Source organism: Ascaphus truei, chromosome 4, assembly GCF_040206685.1.
Source record: "Ascaphus truei isolate aAscTru1 chromosome 4, aAscTru1.hap1, whole genome shotgun sequence".
In the NCBI taxonomy this organism is placed as follows: Eukaryota; Metazoa; Chordata; class Amphibia; order Anura; family Ascaphidae; genus Ascaphus; species Ascaphus truei.
Genome location: NC_134486.1, coordinates 125,517,235 through 125,531,059, shown reverse-complemented (window position 1 = coordinate 125,531,059; position 13,825 = coordinate 125,517,235). Strand labels below are relative to the sequence as shown.

The 13,825-nt window shown below is 41.4% G+C and overlaps 1 protein-coding gene across 3 annotated transcripts in view; it reads right to left on the bottom strand.

The window, feature by feature from the left end:
* The window catches only part of STRN (striatin), a 131,380-nt gene that overhangs the window by 24,484 nt on the left and 93,071 nt on the right, over window positions 1-13,825 (bottom strand). For 2 of the 3 annotated variants that reach the window (XM_075596555.1, XM_075596554.1), the window contains one exon: window positions 7,782-7,925. In XM_075596555.1, the coding sequence (XP_075452670.1) occupies window positions 7,782-7,925 (144 nt within the window). Of the gene's footprint in view, window positions 1-7,781; window positions 7,926-8,347; window positions 8,435-13,825 lie in introns of all 3 variants that reach the window. The other variant, XM_075596553.1, reaches the window with a different exon arrangement.

Sequence of the window (13,825 nt, the reverse complement as noted above, 5' to 3'; positions counted from 1 at the left end):
ACATCCAGAAAATGGTAATTCCCAGATCTATCCAATTTTGAACTGTGTAACAGAGCAAAGTACAAAAAAGGTCATATAACTAGGATCTATGCAGGGCTGGAATCAGCAGGAAATGTAGTAAACCACTGCTACATGACCAATTGGACTTGGAGATGGACGTTGATAGGGAGGACACCTGCGACAATGCGGCAATGTTCTCTATCTGCACAATAACGAAATAAATATATAAGATTATTTTTTCAATGGTATTTTATGCCAGCAAGGTTGAGACAGATGTTCCCCAGTGCCTCAAATCAATGTTGGAAGGCCTGTGGCTTGGTCAGAGATATGGTATCTGGTAGGACTGCCCGGTTATCCTGAGATACTGGAAAATGATTCAGGGAATCATAAAAGAAGCTACTGATCTCGAGATTCCTCTTGATCCTCTAGTCTATTTGTTGGCCAAGCGGGTGGAGAAGGGGAGCCACCATCTAAAGCGCCTAATCTCTCATATTCTAACCACCACCAGATGTGCTTTGGCGGCGGCGTGGAAGAGTCCACTACCCCCTCCAGATCAATAGTAATCAGAAGAATTAACGAGGTGATGTTGATGGAGAGACTCACTGCTTTCCTTAAACATACCACAGAGAAGTTCTACAAAATCTGGGACCCTTGGCCAGAGACTTAATATATCACAGGTGGGGAATAGAAGGTGAGAGAGTCAACTGATCTAGCGATCGAAGAAGAGGGCCTCGAGAGAGAGAAACAAAAGCCGGAGCGAGGGACGACGAGGTCAGGTCAGGAGAAAATTCTGGAAATGATAACCAAGATTGCCTGTCTGACACCCCCCCACCCCCTCTCTTATATAAATATAAAATGTGAATGTCTTGTAAAAATAAAAATATTTTATACCAATTCCAATTCTCACTACACTTAGTACAGCTCAACTCCGTGATAGTGCGATCCGCTACAACGCAGATCCGCTTATAACGCGGTCTGAGTGTAGCTCCCGTTTTTAAAAAGCATTTTTTTTTAACATTCAATCTATTCAATGCTTTATTGCTAATGGACACACACACACACAAACCCACCCCCCGCCCTCCCCTGCTCTGTATCAGAGAAGCGTTCTAGGAGAGGCAGGACATTATTTACATGCAGTAAGACAACTTAAAGTAACTCAAGAAACATTCAGAATCGTTCCCCCATTCAGAAGCAAAATAGTGATGCTTCAATTAAACTTTATTGCACATTAACTGTATCTCATCATATTGAATAGTGGCCTTTATATCTGCAGTTTAATTACTGTGAAGTGTTTTGAGTCGTTGGTGTATCCTTGGAGAACTTGTGTAAAACATGGAATCCTGAGTATCATTTGCCTTTACATTAGTAGAAAAGCCGAAAGTCGCTATTAAATCCCTGTGATCCAATGTAGCTGTTCATTCCTAACCCTTTTATGTAAAAACAAGTAAACATATACAGAACAATGAAAGCTACTGTACTCTGATTGAACAATTACATAATGCACTGTCTGGAGGATATTTAGCATACTTAACCAATAAGCCACAGGCTTTTATTATATAAGCAGATCTGCTATGCCTCTGGTACGTAGCAAACATGCTTCATCTGGCTGGTTTTGCTACTGCCACCCTCCCCTCCGTCGTCTCACCACCCACTTCTCCTGCACGGCAGGGAGAGCCTACTTGAGATCACAGGATCACACACTTGTAACCACACACACCTTATCTGGATGTGCAGACCGGGCAGGCTCACCTGGTGTCCCTGAAAGGTTTGGCATTGAGAGGGAGTTGAGGAGAAGCTGCTGTGCGGGGTGATCAGTGGGCGGGGAGATGTGAGTAAAACAGGCATGAAGAAGGGCGGCTGCAGCCTTCAGCCGAGCACACTACCCTTACTACTAGCAGTGCCTGCAGCTCTGACTGCTGGAGACACGGGTGGAAGGAGGAGAGACAAGCAGAGACAGCAGGAGGGAGGTGTAGCACAGAGCTAGCTCAGCTCTCCCCCTCAGCGGAAGCGGAACCCCGGTCGCAGTGGCCATTCCCCCCCCCCCCACACGCGATCCCGGTTATAACGTAGTCTCATTATGTGGACGCCGAGCACTGCGTTATAACGAGGTTCAGCTGTATGGAGTTCATTACAGAGGAAATCAGTCCTGCACTTGTTTCTATAAGTTGATCCCTCATTGCAATAGACTTCATTTACTCCAAGGCTGATGAAAGAATGTTTTTGCGTGTGTATACACAGACATATACACACACACACACTTTATTTTTTAAAGATATTTTTACTACATTTATTAAAGCACTACTGTTTTTAACCACTTTTAACTCCACTGTAGCTCACACATCGTACTCTTAATTTTAACCCCTTAGGCACCTCATACATGTCCTGCATCCAATGCTACGAACACTTTATTGTTTTATTTCCTCTTTTCTCTACTACGCAGTGGAGGAAATATAAAAGGACACAATATAACATTGGTAGTGTAGGAACCTGCTTAAACGTGAAGTGGGTGTAGGTTTGATAAAGATTTAACTAAAGGACCCATACTTATGAGAAAACAAAACATATAGAAATTAACTAAATAATGTGTTATATTGGATGTGTATTCTTTTTTACCATTAATACCGTATATTTGAGGTCATTTTCCAAGCAACACAAATATAGAATACTGTGGGTCTGGGATTTGAGCTTGCCAGATTGTGTATGTCAAAAATGTATATAAGGCTAGGTCCCAGCTGCAGCGCGTGCTATGGCGTGCGCTGCAGGTACAAGAACCTCCCCTCCATGGGGCCAGCCACGCTACCTACCTTGGCCAACGTGCGGCCAGATTATTCTGAATACAGGAAAACGGTATTCAGGACTTGACGGAGCGCTGGCCACGCCCCCCAGCGGTTCAGCCAGAGGGCGAACATGCCGGGTGACGACATGGCCACCCCCCCAGTCTTACCCTCTGCACAGACCGGGGAACAAAGCTGCACGCGCCACCAGCCTGGCAACGCGTGTGTAGCGGCGACACCGGGGCCGTAGCCTTAAAAGGATACACATAAGTAGTTATAAAAAAAGAAAGAAAGAAGTGTTTTGACCGGCTAAGTGGGACTGCTCTTACAACCAAACTTCATTAATGGCAATAAATAGCGTGTTCAGTAGGTTAAAAAGGTACATTAATTGATTTATTTTTATTACAAATCATACTAGTATAAATATTTTACATTTATTTTTTTAAACGTTGTTTAAATGTCTGTATAGTGATCAGATGCGTTGGAGTGTGTTTTTACGATCTTTATCCATTGATTGTGATACTGTAACATGGTTTGTAAATTCTGCTGTATGTGCAGGGAGATTGTTCATATTAAGTCTTTTCCCTTACATGTTTTGTTTGGAAAATTCCTTTTTGTTTGGCAGCATAATTAATTTCAAGAGAATAAGGGTAAATCATAACACTAGATGGTAGGCAAAGGAAGTGGACCCGAAAAAAAGAAGAAACACAAAAACAAAACAAAAAAGTGATAATTATACTTTAGGGGGATTGTAATCTTTTTAAGGAAATAAATTCCATTGGTAAATTGTTTAAGCAGTAATTCCCTATTGTTTTTACACTACATCTACACTGTCCTGACCACCCTGTAGTTCTTAATGCCACCTTGAGAGAAAAACAGAACCACAAAATGGTGGTGCGGTTACTGACTGAAAACCACGTCATCGCCTATTCTGAGGCCAGAGTCATGTATGGTATGAATAGCCCAGATAGGTTCAACTCAGCCCTCTTTCCAAACCACAACAAGTCCTGTATATTTTCTTCACTTTATTTAGGAAAGCAGCGATAAAGACAGGCACTTGTGGATGAGATGTTGTGTTGAAAAAATGTCTCTCTGTGGGTGCTTTGGTGTAAGGGCAGGTGAAAAGGATGAGGCCTTGCCAGTAGAGCAAATAACAGAAGGTACTCACTCAGCCAATGTTGAAGGTGAAAAGGAAATGTGAGTGTATTCTGGGTAACAAGATAGCCTGGGGACAGACCATATGTGAGCAAGGCAGAGGGGGAGAGAGCAGACTAGCCCATTCTGAGAGAAAGGCAGAGGTTGCTATAGCAACTCACTGACTATGTCTGAGTAAACAACGTGTAGCAAAATGTTGCCTTTTCACATGCAGCAAGCTGCTGAGACAAGGGAAATAACAGGCAGCTGAACTAGGGCGAAATGAATCCCATGAACTGCAAAGGGAGACAGAGAAATATGGAATCCTGTTCCATGACATCGCCCAATGATTTTGAGGCTTCCTATTGGCCTCCGAAGTGAGGCCGACCCCAGTGGTCCTTTTGTCTCCATCAGCCAGTATTTTTGCTTCTGACTGAGTGGGCATTTCCATTAACAGTATTTCCTGTTCATGTCAAGTAAGATCAAATGAGAGAAAAGCTGTTTTGAAAAAAAAAATTCAAATCAGCTCTGTGGGACTCAAGTGATTAATCATTACAGTCTTTTATGGTTAAGTACAGAATTCCAAATGGAGCAATGTATATGCAGAAGACGTTGGTCCCAAATCTGCAACCTATCAAACAGTCTGAAAACGGTGTGGGAGATTGGTAAATTGTGTTTCTTTAAAACGGTTAATTTGAGGTTGCTGCACTGCATTGACAGCCACAACACAATGTGACAGACGCTTAGTTTAAGATTAGAAAAAAAAGGGAAAAGGCATGGTAGAGTTGCTAAGTAACCAGTTTCCGTGTAGCACGCACGTGTGGAGGAGTCAGAAGATGAATCAGGATAGAACAGATCTGCCACAGGAACCAAGTTTCTTACCTCCTACTTAAATGAGCCAAGCTTAGAATCTGACATTCGAGTAACACAAACTGCTTATTCCATTATCCACACAGCTGTATTTGTCGCTTTCATTGAAGTTACAATTATTTTTTCTTCTTTTAGCAAATATAGCGCAAAATGGTTTAGAATGACATTTTACAGAAACAGCAAAATAAAAATACCACTTGTGAGCAGATTCAGACATGTCTGCAAACCTGCTTTTCCCATTATCTCTTGGCATACAATGCTACCACTGCAGCCAAGGATTCTGGTAAATGACATGCAAATGAGCTCAGTGTCACTTTTTGCTTCTTATCCATTTGAACATGGACCCCTATAATCTTATGCCTGTCTCATTCCACAGCTTTTCAGCACAGCCTGGGTTAAAGACGTGCATAGCCAGTAAACCTACTCACTGATGACTGATTCATTTAACCAAGTTGGGCATTATATATATATATATATATATATTTTTTTTTTAACCAAATAGGAAGCTATTTAATAAGTTAAGACATAAGGAAAGGAATTAAACAAAGCAAAGGGCAAAATTGCACAGATATGCCTGAGTGTAAACCGATAAAATTATATTTGTTTCATCAAAAAGGTTGATGCTAAATGATAACATGTTCTATTATATCTATGTTATACACATGAACAAGATCATAGCGCTTTAATTCAAATATAGCATTTTGGTTTAGGAATGTAGTGAAGGGTATTCTGGACACTAGTTGTATTCGAGAAAGATCACCACAAACAAAATAATAAAGAGTAAGAAAAGCTGATAATATAAAATATAATTCACTAGTCATAATGTATGTAATGTTTTTGTATTTAAGCATTTACCCATATACAGTATAAGCAACAACGGTCTACGCTTAATGGTGCTAAAGATTTGGTTGAGCTCTTCAAGACCACTAGTTGTAAAACTGTTAAATAGCCAGGCAAGAGTGACACTCCTACATATCATCTAATGATCGGGAATTTTAGCACACATCTAAAAGGAGTTAGGTACTGTATAAAAATGTTAGAGTAAGGCTCACAAATTAAACTGGTCTTGGGGTATACTTGTATACTGTATGTGAATCACATACTTTCTCCTCCCGGTGAACCTATTTGAAGACATCTGGGGTACTTGTTCACACAGCTGCATTTGATAATATATAGGTGTTCTGTTTTATTCCCTTGTATTTCATAAACGGTCTGGTCTTATTGTACTGGATGTAATTTTGTCATCTTAATTTTCTTTATAGTAAACCTAAAATTGAATGAGTACTGCCTTTGAGGTCTAATTAAATCGGTTTCTCTTAGAAGTGACTGTCCTAATGTTTGGACATGTGCCATCATCCTGTTGTGTTGAACTGGGATTTTGTTACATTTGTGACTTATGCTTGGAAGAAGGGGACCAAAAACTCGTTAAGGGTAAGTCCTCAAGGTTACCCTAACATTCTGGTGGTCGCAGAGTAATGTGGGTGCTGTGAGAGGATTTTTGCAGTGTGCATGCTCCTCTTCGTTTCCTCTGGGGGATGTGGGAGGCAACTGGGCGGACAGTTTGCTGTTAACCCCTTTCCAATATACGGGGGAGCGTGTACTTGACACAATAATTATAAGAGGCTATACCAACAAAGGGTTGTGTGGTTAGTGCTTCTAGTGCACATAATTAAAATACATGTCATATTCTGGTCATTCCAGAGATTCTCAATGTTTTACAATTAATTTCTAAAAGGCAAAAATTAAAATAAATGTATAAAAAAAATGGAGTTCACTATGTGACACTTGTTGCTTTTCAGTTTTTCCAAATCTGTATAAAGGGTTACCATAACAGCCTTGCCTTGATGTGTACGACGGTAGAAGCTTTTTACAGAATGTAAAAAATAGAAATTGCTAGAGAAAATTAAAAGGGCTTCACAATGGTAACAAGAAGAGAAACGTGTGTTATGGTGAATACAGAAGATTACTGCTATGAGGCTCATTTAAGCTTTAGGAAAATACATACTAAGGGAGTTATTTTCTGTCAAAGTGTCCGTTTGCTTTCGGACTAAAAAAAAAATCCCCATTGATTTCACGGATATAGAATAAACCCCTAGATACAGGCCAGCATTCCTCCGCAGTGTGTTTCTTTGAAGAAAACACAATCGCACTGTTTAAGTCTACACAAATGTCAAAGTCGGGCATTTATGCTTTATATAGATAACCAAACTCTCCCTCTGTGGAATGTACATTAGTGTTTAGTTATCCAAAATGAGTGTGTGACGCACAGCAACCGAGAACAGGTCTTGTGGCAATTGAAAAATGAATTTATTAAGGCTGCATTAAAAAAATGGTGGAGGGTACAACAGTTGTACCTTCCACCGTTTTTTTAATGCCGCCTTAATAAATTCATTTTCCAATTGCCACAAGACCTGTTCTCGGTTGCTGTGCGCCACACACACTCATTTTGGATATATTGCACTTCGGACGCGGCTGCACGCCTAAGAACACACGGGGGATCACAGTGAGTAACTTCATTTATCATGGGCCTTCCCAAGGAGGAAGGGAAGTTATGACATGTTTACCCTAGATCTCCAAGGAATTATTGAGCCAATATATGTGAAGACTGAGATTAACACTATTATTGAATATACTCCCTTTGTGTGGTTACCTTTATATGGATGAATTCATGGGACCTAGCATTTGAGCTCCTGCAAACAACCATATACACTTTAGTGTATAGTTAAACGGATTTTCTGCTACACGCACGTTCTCTGTGCTGCACCAAGATCAATAGACGTCTACTGTTAAATGGAAATTAACTTTTAAAGATCTTAAATTAAGTTCTAAAAAATGTGCTACGTTGATTCAGTTTACTGAAGTGCATTTCTTCCATTCTGTTCAGAATTCATTTGGACGGTGCAAGTACATAACTGAAATAATTATATATCACATTAAAAAAAAAGAAGCATCTGTTGTACCTATGTGGAGTTATTACACATCTCTCAGAATTCCGGTACATACCTTCATCAGTCCTATTTATTTCTTGTTCGCTAAGCCTCGAGCTTGTAGGCCTTGAAGATGACACTACAGAAGGTTGTAATGATGGCAGCTCATCAACATCTCTAAGGTTAGCCAGCATATCTTGCAGCTTTGATCTGTTCGGCCCTAACCACAACAGAAACGAAAACAGAGAGCAAATAAAATATTTGTGTGTGCATGATACATATTACCATATTTTAAGTTCAGCATTCAATCACGGCAACTAATGCCAACTACCAGAGCCTACTGCTGCTGGTAAAATACTTTTAATTGAATGTCATCTGGACTTTTCAAAATAAAAATCAGTGAGTTTTTCACATAAAAATGCATATTTTTTAACCATACCTTCAGTAAACGCCATTAGAATACCAATTACAAGTTGGCTTTTAAACAGAAGAAAATGCATTTAACCGTCAAATCACATCAGAATACAGAGAAATACAGTGTAATATTAGGTATGAGTACTTTCATTTTGAATGAAGGGCAGGAAGTGTTTGTACAAAGTCTATTTCACTAGCTTACTTCCTTGTATCCACCTTAGCACTTACCTGCACTTTTCTCCAACATGCTCGCACATCCCTGTTTTGATTGTTTTATATGGGACACAGGCTGAGACATTTCTTCTGAAGTTTTTCCTGTTATAAGTTTAGGGACAAAAGTTTCTTTAAGAAAAGGAAATGTCTAACCCATGGCCATGGCATTTCCTATATCAGTAAATATTTTTTATATTGCCTATGCATGTTGCCTTTAAAAATATTTGCATCTGCATGGTTTTGATTACGTAAGGCTTTAGTAGCTCAGTGGCAATGCCTTTCCAGCAGGTGAACCCAGTTTCAACTCCCAGTGTCAGCTCTTTGTGACCTTGGGCAAATCACTTCATCGCTAGACATACATTCATTCGGTTTGTATTTACGGATTTAGGAAATGTACAAAAATACATATTTGCGAGAAGTACTATATCATTTTTCTCACTCAAGCTTGAGAGTAGATGTCGCCCAGAAGAAGGCCCTTAATGAATGGATGAAGGGAGGGCATAGAGCCAGCTAAAAAAGATGTGGATCCCAAATGCACCAGTATGAATAGTAACCCATGCAGTGATTTAAAAATAATAAATAAATAAAACTACAGTTATTTAAATATAAAGAACCATAATTACTAAGCGGTGCTATTGTATAACACATATGCCAGCGTCGAGACACCTTCTGGCTCATAAGGTTTGTTCTGGCACTGGAAGGTGTCATATGGAATGTTACACACTTCATAAATATGGCCCAAAATAGTTGTACTATATTCTTTATGTCCAGGAAATAAAAGTGCTCTGGCTTTTCTATTGTAATGAGACTCTGAAAAAACGAATATACAGGTAAACCCTGTTATAGCGCGACCCGTTATGACGCGGTTTTCACGTGGCTCCCGTTTAAAAAAAACCTCTCACTGCGCACACTGCTCCCAGCGCACACTGCTCCCTGCGCACACACTCTCTCCCTGCACACACTCACAGCACACCTCCCCCTACCTTTGGTGTCGGCTGCTGAGATCGGAGCGGAGCTGGCATCGGGAGGAGGGGGTGGTGTCGGGAGGAGGGGGGGTGTCGGGAGGAGTGAGGAGCAGGCTGGGACTCGGAGGGCCGCGTGGGCTATGCCGAGGAGGGGGGGGGTGAGTTAGGAGCAGGCTGGGACTCGGAGGGCCGCGTGGGCTATGCCGAGGAGGGGGGGTGAGTTAGGAGCAGGCTGGGACTCGGAGGGCCGCGTGGGCTATGCCGAGGAGGGGGGGTGAGTTAGGAGCAGGCTGGGACTCGGAGGGCCACGTGAGCTATGCCGAGGAGGGGGTGTAGGTGTGGGGGCACGGGGGGGAGGAAATGGATGCCGGTGGTGGGAGGTACGGAGCAGGTTGCGACTGGACTCGCCGTTGCTAGGGGACGTGTAGGGCTTCCGGCCACCTCTTCCTTCCTTCCCTCCTCACTCCCTCCTGATCAGGCGCGTGGCGGCCATTTTTAAAAAAAAATTAGCGCGACCCTGGGTCTAGCGCGGTCGGATCGGGTGGCCCCCGAGGACCGCGCTATAACGGGGTTTACCTATATATTTTTAATTGCTGCAAATGCATTTAATATTTAAATAATAACCCCCGAAGAACGGGGCCTTACTGGCCAATAATGCCCTGGCTGGAAGAGTTGAAGGCCCGAGGCGAAGCCAAGGGACTTTAACCCAGCCAGGGCATTATTGGCCAGTAATGCCCTGTTCTTCGGGGGTTATTACTATTATAGGCTTTTAAAATAAATAATAGACACTTTTGTATAGTTAGATTTTTTTAATTAAAATAAAATGGTAAATACATTAAAGCACCACTATATCCACACACTTCCGCCCCCTCTGTACACACACACACACACACACACACACACACACACACACACACACACAGCACACAGCGCACACACACACACACACACACACACACACACCACACACTGCAGCAGCAGACACACACAAACTCTGCAGCAGCAGACACACACACACACTATAGACAGAAACTGCAGCTACAAACAAACTCTGCAGACAGACACTTACTTTGCAGCTACAAATACACTCCCTCCTCAACTCAACTGTGTCCATGGAGCTGTGTTCACGGAGGGAGGGGGAGGAGTCACTGCCTAGCTGCTGCTTCCTGACCAATCCCCTGCCCTGTCTCAGAGCTGTTCTGACAAAAGGAAAAGCTGATTGGCTAGAAATAAACACTTTGCAAGCTGCCAAAAATTCTAGGCATTACCGAATGAATAATGCCCGGAATTTAAACCAATCAGAGAGCAGGGATTTCAATAATGTTCGGAATTTTCTAGTTTTAGCCTATAATTTAGATTAAAATGCCAATTTTTTCACCTCTTTTTTTACTGTGTTATGATTGTTATACAGTTGAATTGTATTTGTGCTGAAACTGGTTTAAAAAAAACATTTAAATATAGAAGGATGAAAAAAGGGAAAAAGCACTTGTGTAGGAATTATATGTTTATTAACCCGGAATCTTAACCTAGTAATCACTTGACGATCATAATCTGCCCCTTTCTGTGTTATACTGCAGGGCTAGGTTTTGAAGGTTACATAAAGCTCCAAAATTGTGCTGGACTTTAGAACTTCCTTGTTTGGCTGAAAAAGTCTGTGCCGCTTAAAAAAAATGTCAGTTCACATTACAGATGGAAATATTTTAATATCATAAAACAGTCCACCTTGCTTAAGGCTCAAAAGTAAGGAGACAGGAAAAAAAAAACATTAGTTGCAATAGTAGACCAAAAAGAGAAAAAGAACACAAATGACAGGGTAATAAGGACCTATTCTTCTAAATAAACAACCATCTGATCCATCTATGGCTGCACCCCGCGTGCTGCTGACCGCGCTCATGCTTGAGTGGTGACATCACCAACTCGCCAAGCATGAGCGTTCGGCAACTTTTTCGGTAAGCATGAGCAGGGGGACTGTGGCCATGCCCAGAGTCGTGCTGATTGGCTGAGGTCGTCATGTGACCCTTCAGCGTGCCTCAAACTCAATTTTATGTCTCTGCAAGCGCCTTGCGCCCACGAGCGTACGTGCAACGCTTGTGTGGCCGGACAGATTCAAATTGACTGTGCTGACCGCGCTAAGCGGCAGCGTGGACGCAGCCTAAGGCAGGGGTTGGAAACTCCCATCCTCACTGGCCACCAACAGGTCAGGTTTTCAGGATATCCCTGCTTCAGCACATGTGGCTCAATCAGTGGTTCAACTATCCCTCTGCGGCTGAATGGATAATGGATAATTGGCCCTTTCTGTCCTTATTAGCTATATTATGTTCTTTCCTGAAAATTTACTGAATAATAGGGATTTCAGCACATTGAAGACATCATCTGAAGGTTCCAAATCAAGAAAAAAAGGCCTGAGATAGCACTTTAAAGCAAGTATCTTCCCCAGATATACTTGTACTGGCCCAAGTACACTGATAGATGTGTAGGGACAGGCAGGTTAACTCAATCCCATATATTAAGCAAGGGAACCTTCTTACTTGCTGAAGTGTTTATTTGGGGCAACAACATACAAATAAAAAGGGGGGAAAGTACTGAGGGAACACTGGGACATGAGGGCAATGGAGGAGAAGGGGAGCTGTGAGGGCAGTGGGATAAATGCAGGATATAGGGATAAGTAAAAATCAGTAACTTTACCAGGATAGGAGAGATGACTGCTCAAAATGGCTACTGGTACTTAAAAAAAAAACAGCATGCTGGTCTGGGCTGATGGGAAATTAACTGGGACAATACCACTTGACAAGGGGAGGGGGAGCAGTCCATCCTGGTAAAAAGGCAGGGGGGTTGCCAAGGCAACGGGCAGAAAGCCAAGAAACCCACAAGGGGTCGCAACATTGTTGCAACAGCTAGGCTGAGGATTGCTGGCAGCCTGAAGACAGAGACAAAACACAATCCTGTTCCAGGACAATAGTTTTTAAAATATCAACCATGATTTAAGAAAACTCTTCTGAGAGTGTGCGTGGTATTTTTTGGTATTGTCAAGGAGCTTGCAATGAGTGGGGTTTCTAGAGCCAAGCAGTGGTTTCAAATTACAGCAGAAATCCCTTCCCCAAAACTTTTCCTTTTACCAGAAACAGGAGGTCATTCAGAGCAGACTTGAGGTCCCCCCGGGTTCTCAAGATTTGTTTAGGTTTTCTTGGCAGCAGTTTTGTCAAAAGAAACTACAAATCTAGTCCTGGGGTCATAATTAGAAAGTCATAACTTTCTATTGGCTGCTGGAGCAAGGCTGACATTGCCGCCCGTCAGTAAACCTGATTCTCGCTTGGGAACCAGGGAGTCCCCAGAGGTCAGGACACTGTTCACTTTTTGATCACAGCTACAATCAAATCTAAATGACATTTTATTTATTTAACAAGACAAATGCTGAGATTTCATTGCAGCCTTAGATTTTTATTTTGCTACGGATTCACATTTTTTTCATCCTGATATTTTTATATTACTCCCACAGTACAGAAAACACATTTATCTCCAACAGGTTAAATGCTAGTCTATTAGGTAAATGTATGTACAGTATAAAATGCATATATAAAACTATATGTATTCTATACATTCACACCCACTTGTATTTCAAAATGAGTCACGACATGTGAAGCTTATAACTTGACAAACTCAAATTCGGCATAATCTTTGTTCTATATCCTTGCTCAGTATACGATGACAGCAAATTACTTCAAATTACCAATGCAAATTCAATGTCTAGTACTTCAAAATTAATTACATTTTCCTTTTGATGGGCAGAAAGAGCTTGACTGTCGGCTAATTTAAAAAGCTTGCCCTATTCTCGCTTACACAATGATCATCTTACATAAAACATGTCTTTCATTTGTGATCTCATTAAATACTGGCCGGCTGAAAAGCAAGAGGTAGGAATTGATACGAGGTGTTAAAAATGTTGTTAAACCAATGCTGTGTGATGAAACGGTTGCAAATCTTTAGCAAGATTTGCATTACTTAAAGTGCTATTTCTGCAAGTCTTTCAAGGGGTATTGGAAACAAATGCTGTAAATATCACCATTTACAAACGCTTCCAAGTGTTTCACACTGAATATGAGGTAATACAACAAAGGACACCTGGCTTTGCTTATTTTCGGAGCTCTTTGGAGCCAAGATTATTTGCACGTATTTGGAATGCTTGTACTGAATCATTACATTGGACAAAACGTTCTGCCTACGTCTGATCATTTTAAAATGAATAGATTTATGTGATATAGAGTGGCAGGTTACCAGCATCGTAATTAGTTTGTGAAAGATACTAACATAGCATGGCCAAGCTCTCGCTGATCACTTCGCACCATTCTACCATGCGGACCAACACAATTCACTTTAATTTAGTGCAACCAAAAGAAGAAGCTTCATACATCTAAATGAAGCAGTTATCCCTTTCAGTACCTTACAAGCCATGCTCCTTTGGCAGTGAAGTTATTAAAATGTTGCTTCTCTACAATGTCCGTTAAAAGGTGAACAGCAGGAAAAAGATCAG